The sequence below is a fragment of the Dufourea novaeangliae genome, unplaced genomic scaffold (assembly GCF_001272555.1).
Source record: "Dufourea novaeangliae isolate 0120121106 unplaced genomic scaffold, ASM127255v1 scaffold112, whole genome shotgun sequence".
In the NCBI taxonomy this organism is placed as follows: domain Eukaryota; kingdom Metazoa; phylum Arthropoda; class Insecta; order Hymenoptera; family Halictidae; genus Dufourea; species Dufourea novaeangliae.
The window spans coordinates 49,935-67,544 of NW_015373993.1; the positions used below are offsets into that span (position 1 = coordinate 49,935).

The 17,610-nt window shown below is 38.2% G+C and overlaps 1 protein-coding gene across 1 annotated transcript; it reads right to left on the reverse strand.

Annotated features, from left to right (window-relative positions):
- Nucleotides 1–202: 202 nt before the first annotated feature.
- On the reverse strand, nucleotides 203–12,878 carry LOC107187908 (WD repeat-containing protein 75). Its single transcript, XM_015576105.1, has 15 exons — nucleotides 12,582–12,878; nucleotides 12,184–12,385; nucleotides 11,912–12,090; nucleotides 11,721–11,840; nucleotides 11,444–11,631; nucleotides 11,201–11,359; nucleotides 10,922–11,115; nucleotides 10,664–10,848; nucleotides 10,438–10,601; nucleotides 10,176–10,362; nucleotides 9,923–10,101; nucleotides 9,678–9,850; nucleotides 9,420–9,605; nucleotides 761–879; nucleotides 203–419 (listed from the first exon to the last, which is right to left on the reverse strand). The coding sequence occupies exons 1-15, from the start codon at nucleotides 12,701–12,703 to the stop codon at nucleotides 221–223; spliced, it is 2,556 nt and encodes an 851-aa protein (XP_015431591.1). The 5' UTR covers nucleotides 12,704–12,878; the 3' UTR covers nucleotides 203–220.
- Nucleotides 12,879–17,610: the final 4,732 nt, after the last annotated feature.

The window sequence follows — 17,610 nt, forward strand, 5'->3', positions numbered from 1 at the left end:
ATAAATAGTGTACATAAAATATAATTATTGCCCTTCTTCGTTCTTATGCGTATTGTTCCATGAGAGAATTTAGCCGAATGATCTGTTTATATTATTCCTGTTTCTTATTGCCAATATTTCGTTTGAAAAAATTCATGAATTCAGTTTACAATGCTCTCTCTATCGAAGTCAAGGAAGAATGTTCGATAGAATATAAGTCGAGATCTTCTTTCCGTGTTGATCAATGTTCAATAGTCTCCATGTCGTCTTGGTCAGGAAGTATGGTACTCAGGAAGGTCCAATTTTGGTCGACCAGTTGCATATTCGTCTCGTCTGTATCATCGTTTTCAACAACACCAGAAGATTCCGGTTTCGTTGGTCGTGAAGATTCACTCTCGCTCTCTTCCGCTGATTCCTCTTCGTTGTTTACACGATCGTCCCTACAAGAACAGTAGAATATATTGCAATCAACGCTCCACACGAACTATAAAACGTGGTACACCCACGAGCAAACTCTGCTTCCACTAGGGAAAAAAGTGGCGTAAGAGAGAGGCCACCTACCACTTAGTAAATTTATTTCAAGTACTGAAATAAATGTTAAATCGAATGTTAATTTGGTATAAATTTCAATAATTCCCGATACTAAATTTTAGGTGGCCCTTTTCTAACGCCACTTTTTCCCCTAGTGGAAGCCGAGTTTGCTTGCGAGGGTACACGCAGCTATGCCTCAGGAAACTATTTAAGTGATATAGAACTTTCCTTGTCTTGGCTGCTAGATTACCTGTCGTACTTGTCAGCCGTTGATTGGGCCTTCGATGTCGATGACATCAATAGAGAGGCGATGAAAGATGCACAGAGCAGTTTCATGGGCGGCAAAGTGTGGGACGAGACGCTGAGGAGCTGAAACACGACGTTGTCATTGTTAATTTAAAGTGTAAATCGACTGTTGCAAGGCAGTGAACATGTACACGTTTCATTATTTCTTATGGGAAAATATTATTATAAAATAATATTTTCAAAACAATACGTAAATTAGGGTAAACCCACCAATGAATGAACACTTAAGAGATTTTGTTTGACATATTATTTGACAATAATATTAATAAATATTTGGCAACATGAAATTTAGATTCTGTGATATCTGTAGCATTTTTTTGCAATGTACAGCTTTTAATTTGGAAAAATAGGAAATGTGTAATTAAATTAAAAAGAAAAAATTCAAATCACACCAGTGAACGAACAATATTAGGTAAATGAACATTTCTAATTAGTGCACACAGTATGCAGTGTTTTTGTAAATAAATGTAATATTTTTAACTATCTTTAATTAATCTCAAAAGACAAATTTTTCATTGGTATGGAGTAATTGTAAGAATCCATTCGAAAACATGGTGATTTTATAGAATATTTCGGCCAGTGTATTTCGTCGACAGGAGAAATACGGAATGTCTATAGTTAGAAGAGACGCGCACGTATGACCGGTCTCGAAGTACGTTCACATTGCTCACCGCTTGTGACGCCTCGCCACACGGCCGATTAGTTAATTAGTTTTAAGGCTGACGCAGGCACACACCCCCGAACGCAAAATTTCTGCAATTCCTATAATCTTCTACTTCAGATCTAGGTTGACACGTCTCGTGCATCCCACACACGAATCTTCCGCGGTATACACCAGTTTACGCCAGAAAGTCACGACGATATAACAGCGCTGTTTCATCCCGGGCCGTCAGAGAAATAAGAAGAAACATTGCTCAGAATCATCCGAAACCGCTACAACGTGTTCCATTCCTCGTCGACCGTTTCTAATTACCTCGAAATTGCTTCGATCCCGGAGTTTCATTAATTCATACGAATTTACAAAACGATTGAACGCAATATAAAGCTGACCCTTGGATTCGTAAATTCTGCCCAATTCGAAAAAGTCCACGTCATTGCTCCAATTTACGAGAAACTATACACTGTTGCTTAAATGTTTGGGATCACTCACACAACTGTTCTTCCATACCTTTTTGTTTATTACTGTAATTGGAAGTGAAATACCATATCATATTCGATTCGGTTAACAATACGTTCGTATAGGTTAAACGATCTTTAATCTACACCGACGAGCAAAGTCGGCTTTCTCTAGGGGAAAAAGTGACGTAAAGAAAAGTCTCCTATCATTTAGCAAATTTATTTCAAGTACCGATATAACAGTTAAATCGTATGTTAACACTAGAACTACCACAGCAGTAAAAATGACTGGTTTTACAATTTCATTTTGAAATTCCTACTTCACGTTATACTTTTTTTTTCCGCAATGATGTGATGACTTTTGCAGCGATAACTAAAGGTGTAATATACTCTAAAAGTTAAATATTAATATCAGCAATCTAGAATTTCACTTTCGCTCGAAGGAAACGAATTTCATGTCTGTTTGTTGAAATTATTTTCATATCCTCACCACGAGTTTGACCCGATGTTATAAGGGTTAAAAACCGTCTGAAAAAGCATTCCATTCGCGAATATAGTCGTCAAGAGCATCGCGGGTATTTGCCCATGAAAACCAGCCAGCTTCGAACAAAACCGACGTGACCGAACCGCCGTTCGGTCGGACACGGTGAATACCATTTTATTAATAGGTAACGTAACAATCAGGGCAGTTCCCGGGGGAGATAAGACTTTGTTCGTAGCTCTGGCTCTCTCTCTCTCTCTCTCCCACTCCCCCAACAGGGAGGTTCGTGATGACCTGGTTTTGCCGGGAACACTATTGCGAACAATTCCGTAGCGAAAACCACGTCCGCCATTGTTGTACATGCTAACGAAATTGAATAAAGGGATAATAGACACCGTCGAAAGTTTCGATTCTTCGGCCGCCCCCGGGCGAAAGTTCGGCGTGGTATGTTAATCTCGGCGAAGTATCGAAAGTTTAATTAGAATCGAAGTTCCCACCCCGAGGCGCCCACGTCCTCTCGACACAGATTTCAACCGCCGCCATGTTTCGCGGGGAGGGAACGTAAATATGGCGGATGGGGTCGAAACTAACCAAGGTGAACCTGTTGCGAATTATGGAGGAATATACCAGCCAAAAGTATACATATGGGACCAGAGCTCGTGACTGATGCAACAGTGACTCCATTATTCGGTTACGATAGACAGTAACGTCTCGATGAGTGCGACGTACTCGAGTCCGCTTCGGAGCATTCATGGGAAGACACTCCAAGGCTTTCAGACCCTCATAAATTTGTTTTTTTTTTAGACGAAGTTAAGCCTTTACTTAGCTTCTGTTTACTCCGTTTTTATTGGTTTCAAAGGGGGACTTGCTCCCTCAGTGGTGGGAATAACGGGGTTGCTCGTGTCGCATTCATCAAGGAGTCACTGTAATAAAATTTACGGAATCAGTATGTAGATAGAGGGTGTCCACGAAACAGTGTACAGTCCGTTATTTCCTAAACTATTTGAAATACGAGAAAATTGTTGGTATTAAAATTGAATGGCACTTGAGGGGGCTAATTAACCGGCCATTAACCAGTGAGTCGAGAGAAACAATTCTAAAGAAATCATATCGAAGACCCTTTCAGCATAAAGTTCAAAATAACTTTTACGTTTCGATGTCTTCTCAGTAAATAAGAACAAAGAAGAATGGGAAAAGGGGTTTTTCGAAAAAGGATTTCATGTTCAATAGTATTCAAATGTTATTTCGGGGTCGCCCGCGACCCAACAGCATCAGGTACACTAAAAAGAACCCAGACGGCGTCATTCTAGGGTTAGCAATAACATCAATTAAATGTTAATTCGCTTTATGTTTCATTCGTGATAGCTTTCCAGTCAATTAGGGTTCCTTGGGAGTGTATCATTTGCAGAGGAAAAATCTCGAATTAAATGAGTCACTTCCAAGAATTATTCGCGGAATAATAGTACATTTTCGAGAGTATGAACAGATCTACTCGATCTATTTTAGTAGAAAGTGTCAGTGAAAGATTCTTCCATGTCCTGGAACAATCTACTATTAGTAAGAATCGATCAACATTAAAGGACAATTGTTAAATGTGGAAGACAATGTAACTCGAGCCTCGGATCGTTACAGACGTTTGCGAGACGATTCTACAGAAAGCCACGTAAAAAGTGACGAGGACAGTAAAACTATTAAGACCTGGGCAATTCCTAAGAATTGACGCAACTTGTCAAGCAAGAACGAAAGCGGTGAGTTAGCGGATATCCGTCTACAGCGAGCACAGACGTGAACGCACTTAATTAATTACGCGTCACGACGTTTTACGTTCAGCAACGTGACGTCATCAAGACGCTTGAAAAATCCTGATTATAACTATACATTGATCTGTCTATTTTTCGCACAATTTTATCTTTACATCAAGGTATACAGGGTGTTCCACGAAACTGGAACAGACTGTACCTCCTAAATGGGAATAGAAGCAGATGTTATAAGTAAAATTTAAATGGTATCAGACGGTGCATAATATGCAACTAATTTTATGCACTTTTGTGCATCGGTGCATCGGAAAAATGCAAATGCACTTCTTTTAAAATGGAAACTTAGGTTTTTGACTGCACAAAGTTAAAAGTACTAACATACTTATGCCCTGAACTTATTCTTTATGAAGCTATCGAAGCTTCATGTTTACAAACATCCGGAATACTTGCCAAGAGACCGAAATAATTCAGAGAACTTTTAGCTTCGAAAACTTGTTCCATACTTTTTTTTTTAATTGACCAAAAACTAGCGATTATTAGGTGAAAATCGTACTTTTTCAGGAAAATGTCCCCCATTTTGTTCCTAATCAATATTTCGAAAAACCCCACGTTCAAGGACAAGATTGGTTCTTCCATTACATAAATCTTACTGAATTTTTAATTTCAGATGAACCGTTACAAAGTTACAGCGATCACGGCAGACCACTTTTTGTGAAGAGACATCCGGGAGATGGCTCACCATTTATTTACTAATAAATATTATTAAATAACGAAATTCCCTTATAATCTAGAAACTGCAATCTTCGAAACACAAACAAATTTTTTGAAAAAGGTCTTATGGTTTTTAAGAAAAAAATTCCCAAAAAAAAAAACACTTTCTTCGGCCTCCCTTAATACACTCCAGATACGTTTCTACATCTTCGTAGAAAGTACTTGAAACGATCGCCTTGAATCTCAAATACATCACTTTTCCCCTTGAAGATTGCGTGTACCATAATATATGTAATGTACTCTCTTGCACGGATCCAAAGGTAAAGATAATAAAGAGATTAAGGACGACAGGCGTGCCGAGTAAATGTGGTCTATCGTTTGATATTAATTAGACGGCGGGCGCGTCCACACGTTCTTCTTGATGCGCCATCATTAGCGATCATACACGGCCTTAAGGACCGTTTCGTGATGATCCTTAATTTGCTTAGCCTCCAGACTAACCCAATCTCCAAATGGGGCAAGATTTAACTTTCAGAGAAGGCTCCGTGAGATGTTATCGCGTCAATTCGAGCAGCCACACACATGTACAAACGACAGTAGATATAGAAATATAAAACTGCGCGTCAGGCTGGGCCGGCGTCCCAACATTAAAAAGAGAAGGGTTACTTTTGGGAGGACTTGCTATCTATTTCTAATAAAGCTGACTTAAAATGCAGATCCCTAGCGCCTCTACACCCACTATTTAAATTTAAAAAAAGATGTCAAGCCCTCCGAAAGCGATCTACCTCCTTCTAAACTTGAGACGCCCCTTGATGCGCAGTCTACATTTCTATGTTTATATGATACACACACGATAATATGAACTTCAAACATATGGGGGGGACAGGCACTTGTTGCTTGCGCCGTGTCCCGAAATCAGGGATTTAATAAAGGTATAATTTTGATACCAGTATTATGCCCAGGGACTAAAACCGGTATGATTTTGATACATGTATTATGTCAGTAAAGGTATACCGAAAACCGAAATAAAACCGGTATTTTCTCGGTATTTCTATTGTATACATGGCAGGGACTTCTACCGAAACGTAAAATACCGATATTTTTCGATTGTACCTTCATAACCCTTATAGAAACCGAAATACGAAAATATCGGTATATGAAAATCCTAAATACCGGTGAAAATATTACATTCATACCGGTACCGGTATTTAGTATTTTCATATACCGGTATTTTACGTTTCGGTAGAAGTCCCTGCCCGAAACTTTGCTATATTGATTTCGCATCGAGCCAACGGAACTTCGATGCCCCGCCTTCGGAGCATCATTGTTCTCCGGCCCACGACGCCGATATCTCCCTGTATACTATATGTACACATATACGTTCGCAAGACGATTTCAACGAGCTATTTTTACCGGCCATTTCTGCCATATTTAGCCTCTTTCGTAATCATCCCCTTATCATCCACGACGGGAGTTGAACTCTCCTCGTAAGTGAGCTAACACCGAAAACCTGGTACAGTTCATGGAAACAGGAGTTTATCTTGCGTAAAGAATGCGAAGTGATTTCGAATTGTTTCTCCGACACTCGACAGTTCCGGAAACCCCCCCCCCCCCCCCAACGATTCCTCGAGAGACACAGACGCGTTCCGCGAGGATTCACCGTCAAAGACAATGCCCTAGGTCATAGAGGGACAACTGGAACGCCGTGCGAGGGGGTGGGAGCGCGGCGAAGCGGCTCCTATATTAAATCATGGCGAGGCCACTTCTCAAAGTCAGTCCTACGCCGGGCGTTCAAGCAAGAAACAACTTCCCAGATATATCGTGGTCTCCACGAGCAGTTTGTTTTTGCTCTTTTTTAACTATCGAACCCTTTTCCGGTGAACGACGATTTAATCGGGCGGGGGCGGAAACTTGGATCGTAGAGGAGCGCGTGTAACACCGAAAGGAAAAAGGAAACCATAAAAATCGAACAATCGAGGGCAAAGAGAGAAGACGTATTAAAAAACTCCTCTACGAATTCTACCTGGAAGCAGTTTTTCGACAGCACTTGGACACGGGGGTGGTAATTCGTGAGATTTCTCATTCTCAGGAACAAGGTGGTTTTGCCCCATTCGTTACTCGACCGAGTGTCGAAGTCGTGAATTCGATAGTCGTCGTGATTCGAAAACGATTCTCGTCGGGCATGAAGTTGACAGCGTGGAGTTTTGTGTCGTGCATCTTGGTGGCTATCCTGTTTCTGGCGGCCACCACGTCCGGATACCCTGCCAGCAACCCAGAAATAGTGAGTACCATCCGCCCCGAAGCTGATCGAATCGATTGCGAGTATACTTCGCGGTACCATCTACAATTCGAACGTGTCAACGTGATTTCGGGGAACGAATTACAAGGGAAAATTTCTGTACCAACGTTCGATCACCGTTTCCAACGCTGCCTCGCGAATCCTTCGGGGGGGGTTTCCTTTACCGACGATCAATTCCGACCGGTACACACTTGGAACACACATTTTCCGTTTCACGTGGCGTAGGGTTCGCGTGCATCAAGCTCGGCCACGTGTTCCGAGTGATCGTTAGGCAGTTGGCAGCTGCTCCAGGGGTCTTTGACTCGCAAGCTTCCGTTCCTCGTTACGAATAAGCGTGTAAAAAATGCGCAACGGTGGAATGGAACGGACCGACCGCGGGTCGTGAGTGAACGCTGCGACGCGACTAGGTACAGTCATTTGTGTAATCACTAGAAATCCAGGAGTCGAGAAGTTGCGATCCTAAAAGAAAGAAGTAAATAACACACGCACGAGTTTCGTCGAACGTAGAACAGGCTATGATTCATTCGGACAGAATTAATTTCTAGAAATCGTACAAAAATGATAATTGTAACAAATCGTAAAGAATTTAGGGAAATCGCGGCCTGCGGTTATCGTCGGGGTGGCGCAATGGTTTACAAAATTGGAACGAACAGATCTGGATAGAAAATGTTCCGCACGTGTTCACCGATAAAATACATCGTCTGGAATGACATAACTCGGGCATTGATAATACGAATTGTAACGGGAATCGTTTGTTTACAGAAAACAGAACCAATTACACACGCGTGAATTAATTCTTTGCTACAGAATAATGTTTAAACCGTGCAACTGCTGCGTACGCTCCACGGACACCTCCCTCCCCTCCCTTTACCACCCAAATGAGTTACATATTTCGATCGAAACGTGCACGTGGAACCGCGTTCGATAACATTGCAAGCAGAAATGGACGTTGATCGCGAACGATCTTTACTGGACCAGTGGTCTTTCTTCCCTGTCTCTGTGTTGGTATATCTAATCTGACTCGAACTGTAGGTGGTACACGACACACTGTAAACAGATTTAAACAAGCAGGAGTCGTTTTACGGACGATTCCAATTATAATTAACCTCGGTACGATTATCGTCGGTTGTTTACATAGACGTATAATAATTCCTAGACTATGCGTTCTGAATATCTCCCATTGTCAAACCGTGTCAAAAATTAGAAACAGTTAGCTGCTGTACGGTTACCAATCTGTCTTTTTCTAACGATGCCTGGTAAGACAGAGAAGTTTTCGTTTGCCTAGGAAACAGAGAAGTAGAAAGGGAATGAAAAGGAATGAATGTCAGACGAAGGCAGAATGGTGACTCCTAAAGAACGCTATCTTTTTCTAATATTTGACGGCATATCGGCCAAATCTTTAGGTATTATACGTCTATGGTTGTTTATATACCCCGGCGACGCCTGCCCTTTGTTCATCGAGCTCTATTAAACCGCACCAATTTGTTTTCGTCAAGATGTATAACTTGCAGGCGATCGAGAACATGCGACAGATCCCGCAATGGCATTGTCTGCGCTACAGGAAGTTCGACCTGGTGCGCCGTTGTCGGAACTATCGTTTAGGAAGGAAACACTGACACATACAAAATCACAGGTATCCCGGGCCAACGACCAGCAATAAGTCCCTTTACATGAAGCTCCATCGACCAGCCGTTCTGAATGTTCTACTGCACATCTTTAAATTAATTTGAACCGTCGAAAATGTAACCGTACTAATTAGAAGACACCATGTATAATGTATAAAACTGTACCCAGCCTGTCATCACTTACTATCAAGACTGTCCATTGTAAGACTACGATATCTTCGTGTTCCGATTTTCTTCTTCTTGTATAGATTAAAAGCATTATGAAAAAGTGAGAACTTGGTCAATTTCTTGCGAGATCGGTGGCATAAAAAAATCTTTCTATGACCAACACAACAGCGTTATCGGCATATACTAGGCCCCTCCGTTAAGTTATTTATATTATTTGTACTTCCGTGTTTTGTAATTACTTGTACGATAACTAAATGTGAGACTGTATATATGAGAGCGCGTTTCGATCTCATTATAGAATGAGAATGTGTCTTAGAAATAAATTCTGTTTTGTATTGCATGTGTGCTTTCATATCACTTACCTGATAAACTCCCGATACAGTTGGCTATATGCTTTGCTCGTGTACTATTTATACTTGTGCGTAGAATGTTTATTAATCACTTACTTCTTCGACCATTCCCTTTCCTGATATACCCAGTTCTCCGTGCACGTATGAAGTTACTTTCTCCTTGTCTACAGTTGTTTTAGCTGCTATCATATTGGCGAAGGCGGTGGCGGGTACAGAACCATTCGAAGACAGAGTTTCTAGGGTTATAGTCACCTCGGACTCTGGTTCCAACGTTAATAATTCCTACAGACATAACGAATAAACAAGCAAGTTTCTTTTATCCGATTATAAATATTTACTTGGAATGTTACGCACTTGATTAGAATCTAAAAAGAATAGCTGCGACTTTCGCTGCCACCGTTTATACGAGGGATCACGTTTATCTTGAAGATGCGATACAAAGGTTGCTCCCAAAATAGAACTGTTCTTTTCAATAACGTTTTTTCTCGTGTACACGGGCGACAGATTCTGAGGTGTAAACACAAACACTGGAATAACAAACCAAATTAGCGTTTACGATAACATTCAATAATGCGTTCTGCGAGGATGCAAACACTCACGCGAATTATCAGTTGTAAAAACAGCCATATGGGTAGATTTGGGATCAGCTGCGAGAGTTGCAACCTTTAAAGGCACACTCCATATCAACGTAAGAGACAAGATATTCCAAACTGCAATGTGTTCTTTGGAAGCTGCGACAACAAGATGACAACTTTCTTGTTTTCCAAACTCGATCCGTCTAATAAAATTTAGATCCTAATAATTACTGCTACTCTTACAGCTATGCTCATCATTGTGTTCTTTAGAACTTACGTTATTGGTTGTTGATATTGACTCTGAGTAAGACTGCATTTAAATGTACACGTATCTGGTGTCCACATTGTTACACTAGAACTAAAACCAATACCAACTAATGAGCCATCTACTGAGAAACCCGCGTCCGTTACAGGCAGATTTCTATAATCCCCTACACTGTGGCATTGCCAATGTTTTGTATTTTCTAGAACAAACATGATCTTGTAATTCGCTATTATTGTTTATTATAATATACTAATAAATTATATAGGATACGTACTATACATAGACGTAGACTCATCAAGATGCCACAATTTGAATTTCTTGTCCCTACCAGTTGTAACTACAAGTGGTCCATCTTCGTCGAGTAACGTGGTCGGTTGAAATTGTAATGCATTAACGCCTCCCTCGTGGGGAAGTTCAATCGACGTGTTTAATGAGAACCTACCAAATGGACGTGCAGATTTATGGTAACTGAAACGAATAAGGGAATATGTTGTGCTTACAATTGTTCTTTTGCATCGAACATCCAAAACTTGAGCCTAACTTCTATGCATGATAATTTATCGTTACGTTCCTCGACAGTCGCCATCCAAGTTCCGTCGTGATTTAAAGCTATTTTCGTAACTTCTGTATTTACAATGATTAAGCTGCGCTCTTGAGTTAAAAAATTTTGTGCCGTAATATTTATCTGAAAGAACACCAGTATTTAAATATGCTATACTCGTAGTTAACAACAAAATACACCGTGTATTCTTACTCACATTGTACAATAGACTTTTTGTGTAGGTGTTATAAAATTGAACATGTCCAGTACGACTGTTTAAAACAAGAGAGCCTGTACGTGGATCAACAACAAGGCCAGCAGGGAATAAATCTTGGGAAGACAAAGCTACACCCCATGTGAAATTCTGTATTACTGAGGTCAACTTTCTTTGTGGATTCACAACTACGATGCCTGCAATTTTTATTGATGTGTTATTGATAACAGACTAAAAGAAGTTGTAGTATTATCGATAATGGTGGTTAAATAATTCAAGTACCATTGTCCAATGTAGAAACACCAACGTACAAATTATCTGGAGCAATAGTAAGATGTTTTATAGGTGCTGGTAATCGAGGAAGAAAAGATTTATGGAGCGGATTCGCTAAAACCCATTTTACTAATACGCACTCGCCTCCACCGGTATACATATGACCACCTGTAATTCAAAAAAAATTATTTCAATATGTCTGATCATTACTATGTTAAAGTGTACATAAATATTAAAACTTAGATATTTCACCTGATTTACTAAATGCAATTTCAGTAACTGGTAGTGTATGCCAATGATAGACCGCTGTATATGGCCTTGTTTGGAATAAATTCCTCCATACCACAACACGACCAGTCGAATCTCCCGTAGCGACGCATTCTTCTTCTGGATGTCCAGCAATACATGTTGGTATTCTACCTGTTTTGCCTGTTTTGTGTCTATAATTGTGAAATAGAATTTTATAAGTATTTGTTACTACATTCTGTTATTTAAGTAGTAGTACTTTTCCATAGAATTTTGTACATACAATTTGTCTACAAGATTCCTTGCTGGATTTAATATATGTAAATCCAGATCATGAAGAACCGCTATTAAATTCTCCCCATGATTTCCAATTATATCAACATAATACTCTTGGGAATAAATTCTGTAATAATTAACAACAAAATGTTCATTTCTAAATAGCAAATATACTATCATTAAGGTGCTTTTACTTACGATATACATGTAGATTTTGTACTAACTCCACTATCCAAGTCAAATAACACTACATAAATCTTTGTGTTACATTTTGAAACATAGGTCACAAGAACTTGACTTAACTGATTCGCTGTATGAGTCTTATAATTTACAATGTGAAAGGTTTTCACTTTTGGTTCCTCTTGGAATACCAATTTCTACAAGAAGAGCATAAATTTATTGAAGAGACTAACATTTTTTGCGAAAGCATACTTTTTCATACTATTAAGAAATACATTTAATGTTCATACTAATTTTTTCGTGATAATGCCACTTTGACAATTCCAAAAATTGAGTTCTCCATTCTCTGTACAGGCAATAATAGTATTAAAATTTTCCGGGTGTACTGTTAATCCAGCAATTCTAAGATTAGCTGGTTCCAATTCTTTTACAAAGTCTCCTGTTTGTGTACTATAGGCTCTTATAATTTGTTTCCATATTATGTACAGTGTTCTGTAATAATAAAATTCTCTGTTATTCAAATTGTATTACCAATAACTTAACGAAATATATACATATATTCTTCTACATAATGACTACTAATTCGTTCCGACAGAGTACTATTGCGATCGTGTTTTCATTTCTTCTAACTGCTCAACGCATATTAATAAAGTGTTAAAATTCTCGTATATGTTCAGTCAAAACTTACTCTCCATCGTGAGAAAAGACGGGCCGATGATCTATTATACTACCTCCGCCTTTTCTCGTAAGAACTAAATCATCTGCATCTCTGGTTGCAGATTCGCGCCGTGCACTCAACTTCATTTGCATTTTAACACTGTATTCGCAATGGGCTGACGTGTTTGATAACTACACCCCATACATTAATAACTCGTGGATGGACGGGTTACGTGTAAAACAATGGTATTTTGACAATTACACGTGTAACTCTCGGTATAACCAAACCACGCGCCGACCACATGGTTTGGTCCTGCAACTCCTGTATCTAAACACATTGACGAACTTCACACAACATTGGTGCAATCGTAATGAAAAAATACCGACATAATGCAACTTCACGCGAGAAGGTAATTGCAGTTTTCTTCTTATTACAATAAAAAAAGAGTATGCTTAATATTTTACAACAGAAAGAAGAAATTTAAAAAATTGAATTGTAAATTAAACCACAAGTGAAATACATACATATGTATAGGAATAAATCTAGGAATCTGTAATACCAGCACCTCAAAAAACTCGTGATTTTAGCGACATCTACGTTACGAGAATGGTGACTTCGGGAATTATCTTTTGATCCCTTGATAAAGCTACCTGCAATGCTTGCAAAACGTTGGGAAAACAATACCACGAGGATACAACTTACACCCGAAAGCCTCAACAGTAGGAATTGTATCTACGCATCTTTTTCAGATTTGCAATAAATTTTCAACGCCAAGAAATGCTTTCATTTAGGATTTGGATTTTCCTAGCACCTAGTGAAATTGTTATAATGGTCAGATATTGATGATACTGGTGTACACTGTTACAGTAACTGGGAATAAACGTTCATACTAATAAATTGTGTAAACTTCTTTTTTATTAGTACAATCCATTTTATACATTTATAACCTATAGGGCCCTATGAAATACAATAAAAAACAAAATTTTCATTGGATCCAACGAGTTTTCTATTTTATTCTGAACCCAATAAAATACTTGAGAGGAAAAATACATTTCTACGATTGCTCTTGTCTTTGAAAATTACTTTAGAAACTTTTATTTTGCATAAAAATCCGTAGTCTAATATAACTATTAGTCCTGTTTAATTTTCATTTTTCATACATATATTTTCTACATCAATGTTAAGCAAAAGAGGTGCAAGTATAATAAATTAACGAAGGTTATAATTAGTTGTTTGTAAGGATGTGGGACTAAACGGGAATATATTTATATTTTGAAAACTAAATAACTAAGTTTTCCTCTACAAAATACAGATCTTCGAACTTATTGTTTTTTTTATCCGTTACGCATCCTCTGTGGTGATATGAAATTGTATACATATAAAACAAGAGATTCTTGCCGTTTACTGTTAGCCAGTAAACAAGCTAAGTAACAAGAATCAATTGATCAAAATGAACAACCTCGCAGCCAATTAGCTCATATTATTTGCTATATAATACGTCAACTTGTAGGTGATTGTGACTGTCAATTATATACCAAATAATAATGATTGCCCAGGTCTCACCACGTGGAGGTTGCTGCGAATGGAGACCCACCCCCCATCGCGCCTACACCGCCCCACCCTTTGTGCTTTTTGCAACATTTTCCCCAACGAATCTCGTTGTTGATTTAATCGAAGCAGCCCCCAGGATCTTTATATCACGAGAACTACTCTTCACGTGAACTTCATATTAAATAAGAGAAATCTTCGTATGAAGTTCATGTGAAGCGTGTACTCATCATATGTGATCATCAGAATGAAGAGATGTCTTCATGTGATGCTTTCTGAAACATACCCTGAAAGATTAGAATGACACATTATTATTTGTCTTCGTACATGATCTTCATATGATGCTTTCTGAAACAGACTCTGAAAGATTAGAATGACACATTATTATTTGTCTTCACACATGATCTTCACATGATGCTTTCTGAAACAGACTCTGAAAGATTAGAACGAGACATTATTATTAGGTGTGGATACTTGAGTTTGAAGTTTGAACCCACGATAATTCCTGAAACAGAAGTCCAAAAGATCACACCAAAAGATTATAATGGACATTTCATTATGCATACATTTGAATCATAATTGCAATAACAATTTCAATAATAACATGTAATAAGCATAAAAGTATACAAACACATTTTTATAAACATTTTAGTTCGATAATAGAAATTCAAAGTATAAATCACAATAAAACATGGTTACGAACATTTCATTTTGCATAAATTTCAATAAGAATACCAATAACAAGATACATATAATAAGAATAAATAATAGAATGACATGGTTTTATAGAAATTTTATTTCAATGGAGTTGAAATTTGATCCCACGACGATACCGAACCTGAAACAGAAAACTCAAGGTATTATCTTCTCATGTTGACAAACTTGTGTTCATTGTAGGAATTTATGTAGATAATCTGAAACAAACTAATTCATTGGATAAGAAGCTGAAAAGGAAACGGGTTAGTACACACAAAATATTAAGAATATCGGTCTTTTTTTATCGAAAAAAATGAATTTACTAGAACAGTAGACTCGACTATTAAACAAATGAATTTAAGCAAAAAATTAATTATGTCACTGTGCAAAGATGAAACAAGAATAGATTTTATCGCGACTTTATTAGTTCTTTTGTGATATACAATAATCAATATTTAACATAAAAAAAGCATTTAAATCGAAATAATCGTATTTTACTTTATCGAAATTGAAATTATACTCGTATAGAGATAGCAATAACGAATTAACGGCGACTCTACTTGAGAAGTTGCTATCAATATAAAGTATCGTATTTGCATTTGCATATTTTTTCAGCTGCAAGCTTTTCATTAATTGTCAAATTTAGCAACAATCGCGAAGAAACTTTGACCTTTGCAGCGAAATTCCAAAAATTTACAAAAATGTACTCTATTCTGATATCAATATTGTATGCTAGTAACGTATTACGATTGAGCAATTAATCTATTAACAACTCTAACAACAAATAGTCATGCCTACTTCAAAAGACTCTAATTAAACTTTAATCTCAAATTTACATTAATTTTCATTATGCTTGTGTCGACTGTCAGTAATTAATCAAATTTTCAATCCAAATATATAATCTTCAATGTCTATGTAGCAGATATTATTGGTTCAAGAACTTACAACAGAATGACTATTATTATAAAAAAAATTGAACACTTTTCTTTGCAAAATAAATATTTTTTTCAGCAGTATTTCCAACGCAAACACTTGGCAAATAATACAGAAACAGAAAAATAGTCCACTCTTTACATTTCATTTCATTAAAAGAAGAACCCGTGAGTGGACAATTATCTTTCTTTACGCTACACTAAATAATTGAATATAATACGAAAAAACTCCCGAGAGCAGCCACGTAGGGCGCTTATCATTCGCAACACTAATCATTCAATATCAATTACTGTTCAGAATATTCTCAAAAAACGCGAGTGGTGCTTCCTTTGTTCGCCACGCTAATTTAATGAATACAAAAATGAAAAAACTCCCGTGCACCTTCATCTCATAATACGCAACACTAACTTTAGATTGAAATAAACAGGGCAACCATTTTGGGCTGCGTGTGAACCACTCTTTGCAGCAATATAAGCTGCTGCTTTGTGGTTCATATAATGGTTGCAGCATAGTTTTGGGCGTTTCATTGATCGCAACACTAATACAAACCCGATCAATTCATCTCGCAACACTAATTCAACAAAAGACAAGGACTATATGAATCAATTAAAATTGTGATCTTTAATCCAACAAGACTTTCATTCAAATAATAAGTATAAACAATCGCGCTCAGTCATTATCGCAACACTACCCTGAAAATATAAAAATGATTTTAATACAAACACGATTTCATCATTCGCAACACTACCCTGAAAATATAAAAATGATTTTAATGCAAACACGATTTCATCATTCGCAACACTACCCTGAAAATATAAAAATGATTTTAATGCAAACACGATTTCATCATTCGCAACACTATTCTCCAAGCAATTAGGAATATCAATATTAACAATTTACAAGGCTAATGCAACCCGTGATCTAGTCTCATCCGCAGCACTAATTCAAACCGCGATTTTGCCCAAACTTGCTGTTCGTTGGGCCGGGTACATTGGCCAAAAATACTAACTACTACACAACTACAAGCGAGTACAGTGACAAAGTAGTAATGACTCTGCATCCGAAGATGCAGAGCCATTCGCTGCTGCCCTCTTCGATACACAGTTTGTGTTGGGCCACTTCTTTTCTTCGGCGGTCCGCCCGAATCTGAAATCCTAAAACTGCTCGGTTGTGGACGATCAACCGAACTCGCAAGAGTCTTGTACGATCGTACCACGAGTGCAATCGAGCAGGTCGTTCGTTTCGTCGTTCCTATCCTTCCGACCGCGACCGCGACAAAACTATTTGACAAATTTGAAGAATCGAAATCGAAACCAGAAGCAGACAGCATGCTCCGTCTGGATCAGTTTCGAATCGACGCTACAAATTATTCCGGTAGCAGGACTATCACGCGAAATAGGGGGCCTACCCGATTAGAGACTGTGATAGCCTGCCCCGGCCCCTACCTACTTACAATTTAATCATACATTCATACGCAAGAAAGTATGCTACCTACCTACCTAACCCTATATTTAAAAAGAAATGGCAAAAAACAGATTCTCACCAACACACAACACTCCACGGTTCTCAATCATACGCCCGGGTGCAAATTAGCCTAACACCTAGGGAGGACGTCCCGGGACGCCTCCGACACCCGAGCGTAATACACAACTTTCACACTCTACATAGGTACGTACCATTTTCCTGAAATCGACTGGCAAAGACTAGCATCCATTGCGAAAATAGAGAAATTCTCTGAGTATTATAAGTACGTATATTTGGTGTATACTTTAAATCGATTACGTGTTAAATTTCTCGCATGATAACGAGAGACTCGAAATCAGTACATATTCCATGGACATTTTATTATAGACATTGTATAAAGCAAAGGAATATGTACGAT

What these genes read in the sequence shown, in the direction of transcription:
- LOC107187908 (XM_015576105.1), bottom strand. Translation starts at nt 12,703, where the DNA reads ATGCAAATGAAGTTGAGTGCACGGCGCGAATCTGCAACCAGAGATGCA. An exon ending in TTCGATGCAAAAGAACAATT is followed by an intron (nt 10,602 to 10,663) that starts GTAAGCACAACA and finishes TCCATTTGGTAG; the next exon opens with GTTCTCATTAAACACGTCGA. An exon ending in TCTTTTTAGATTCTAATCAA is followed by an intron (nt 9,606 to 9,677) that starts GTGCGTAACATT and finishes TTATGTCTGTAG; the next exon opens with GAATTATTAACGTTGGAACC.